This window comes from Entamoeba invadens (genome assembly GCF_000330505.1).
Source record: "Entamoeba invadens IP1 unplaced genomic scaffold scaff_1105074726711, whole genome shotgun sequence".
NCBI classification, from domain to species: domain Eukaryota; phylum Evosea; order Mastigamoebida; family Endamoebidae; genus Entamoeba; species Entamoeba invadens.
Genome location: NW_004443648.1, coordinates 1,046,697 through 1,049,325, shown reverse-complemented (window position 1 = coordinate 1,049,325; position 2,629 = coordinate 1,046,697). Strand labels below are relative to the sequence as shown.

The following is a 2,629-nucleotide window of genomic DNA, read 5'->3' as shown; positions in this document are numbered from 1 at the left end:
AATGTTATATGGCAATTTATTATTATCTCATATATTAATTAAGAACTATTTTTTTATGTAATTAATCAAATCGTTATGCCGCAAAAAGTGATAAAATGATAAAATATGTTTTCTCCTAATATACTAATATATATAATATAAATATTATCTTTATTTAATTAAAAATTATTATTTAGTTATAGTAAAAACAATTAATATTTTTTAAAAAAACGAATTCGAAACCCAAAAATTTCCAGAATTTTTTTTCAAACGAACCCAATGATTTTCAACAACATGTCTTCTTATTATTTTTTAATTAAAAATTTAATTAATCAAACTATATATTATAACTATTCTTTTTTCAAAAAAGCGCCTGAAATAACCTTTTTTTTTTGTTTGAAAATGATGGAGTTTTAACACTAAGTTGATGAAATAAATAATAGAAACTATTTAAAGTCAAATGAAGACTTCTGTCTTAGACACACTCAAAACAAAGACAGAACGAGCTGTCAACGCAGCCGTCAACGCAATGGACAAACAAGATTGTTCAGAAGCAGAGTTTGCAAACACAAACTTGAAGTTACTTGATGAGTACGAATACTACACAAGAAAGACCAAAAGCATCACCAATAAGATCCTTGACGCATTCCAAATCGTCATCGACCAAATTGGAAATCTGTCCGAATTACAAAGAAACTTTCATTCACAAAGAGATGTCTTGCCAGTCCAAAAGGATGAAACGACACTTCAAATCAACTTCTTACTCTTCACACAAGGCAATTTCACAGCTCTTAAAGAAGAAATGTCAAAGTGTGTTGTCAAACAAGCCGAACAATTGCTCAAAGAGATTGGAGACGTGAAACAAAACTTCACAAAGAACATGCGGAAGCCTGTGGACACTTTAGAATCGATGGTGGTCATGCGATATCAGTTGTCGAGACTTTTCAATTCAAGGACTTTTATTATGCAGACACAACCGTATAAGATCTACCAAATGTTTAATAACAACATCAACAGCTTCTATGCAACCAACCAGAATTTGAATGGGTTCATCGACAACATAGAAACAAATGAAGCCGTGATACCAACAATTCAAATGAAATGCGTGCCTTATGTTGGAAAGACTTTAGGCGAAATTTTGGACTTGGAGAGGAGGAAAAGAAATGAGATACCAAAGGTCATCGAAGAGATGATCAGTTTGATTGAAAACAAGTTCATCGAACGTCAAGGACTCTTTAGAACAGCAGCTTCTTTGAAACAAGTCAGTGAATTGTACCACAGACTCTCGGTGTCAAATTTGAACGAGTTCCCCTGTGAGACTATCGCAAACACTTTGAAACGATTTACAAGAGAATTACCAGGAATGATGTTTTGTAATTCTCTTGCTCGAGACATGCTCTCGGTATACAGTTTGTTCATACTCATTTATTAATTATTATAATTAATATAAATTATAAAAGAATTGGACTTATATAGAAGAGAAATCAACAGAGCGGATGGAGCGTATTGATGAGTTGGCACACTTGTTCTCAACACAACGGTGGATTCCCGAGGAGAAAATCACATTTTTCAAAGCACTGTGTTTAATGTGTCACCATGTGGCTCAAAATTCAGAGAAGAACTTGATGGGCGAAAAGAACTTGGCTGTCTGTTGGACACCAACACTGTTTTCTGTTGCAAGCGATGATATTGGGGAGTACTTGGAAATGATGACTTTCATTATCACAGAGGCAGACACGATATTTGCAGACACCCGATTCAATTACTCGAAGAACGTCACAACAACCGTCAGAGGGAGAAATTTAAATACTACACAACCCGAGATGTTGTGCACCGTGCCGACATCGATGATCCCAAAAGTACCTTCCCAACAAGAAAAAATACCAAAAATGACGTCTGAAGGCGCGTCACCTATTTTTTCACCTTCATCGATTCCTGCGTTGAGTCCGAGAAATAACTTGGACCCCGTCAATCGTTATGCTATTAAACCACAAAGACCATTAACCATGCTCCCACCTTCCGCACCACCCCCCAAGGCTCCTAAATATAAACCACAACAAAGAGATGACTTAAACTCGGGCTTCCTCTTAGAGGATTTGTAGACATCTAATCATGTTCTTGCATAATCAATTGTTATAAAAATGGTTGTTTAATTGTGTGATGTGGATCATTGGAAGAAAAGAGGAACTCCAAAAGTTATTCATTCTGCTTGAAGAACTTGTGTTGCATTGCTTCTCGTGCACAAAACCTTCTTCCAGGAACGTAGTCGAGCAGTCCTAATAAAAGAGAAACGCCACTCTCTCCAGCCCTCTTGAGCTTTTCTAGTATCTCATCTTCTGGTTGAAATTGGTAGGTGAAGTACGACTTGTTGAAATATGGCATCTTTTCTAAGTCTTCATCACTCGGCTTTCCTAAGATGTTTAAAATGCGGTGGATCTGATCGATATCACTGTCTCCTCTAAAAAGAGGCTCTTTAATCACCATCTCAGCTAATACAGTACCAACAGACCATAGGTCAATTGCGGAGGAATACGTCTGACTCCTCATTATGAGCTCCGGCGCTCTGTACCACATTGTCACCACCTCAGCCGTATAATGCTTTATTGGTATCCCAATCGACCTTGCTAGTCCGAAGTCTCCAAGTTTGACT

At 36.6% G+C, this 2,629-nt stretch overlaps 2 protein-coding genes across 2 annotated transcripts; one reads left to right on the top strand and one right to left on the bottom strand.

Annotated features, from left to right (window-relative positions):
• Nucleotides 1-439: 439 nt before the first annotated feature.
• On the top strand, nt 440-2,081 carry EIN_059970 (hypothetical protein; the record flags this gene model as incomplete). The annotated part of the gene is made up of 2 exons (XM_004260215.1): nt 440-1,388; nt 1,459-2,081. The coding sequence occupies 2 exons, from the start codon at nt 440-442 to the stop codon at nt 2,079-2,081; spliced, it is 1,572 nt and encodes a 523-aa protein (XP_004260263.1).
• Nucleotides 2,082-2,175: 94 nt separating this feature from the next.
• EIN_059960 (cell division protein kinase, putative) lies at nt 2,176-2,625 on the bottom strand (the record flags this gene model as incomplete). Its single annotated transcript, XM_004260214.1, has 1 exon — nt 2,176-2,625. A coding segment is annotated over one exon (450 nt), but the record flags the coding sequence as incomplete, so codon positions are not given.
• Between the last annotated feature and the right edge of the window lie 4 nt (nt 2,626-2,629).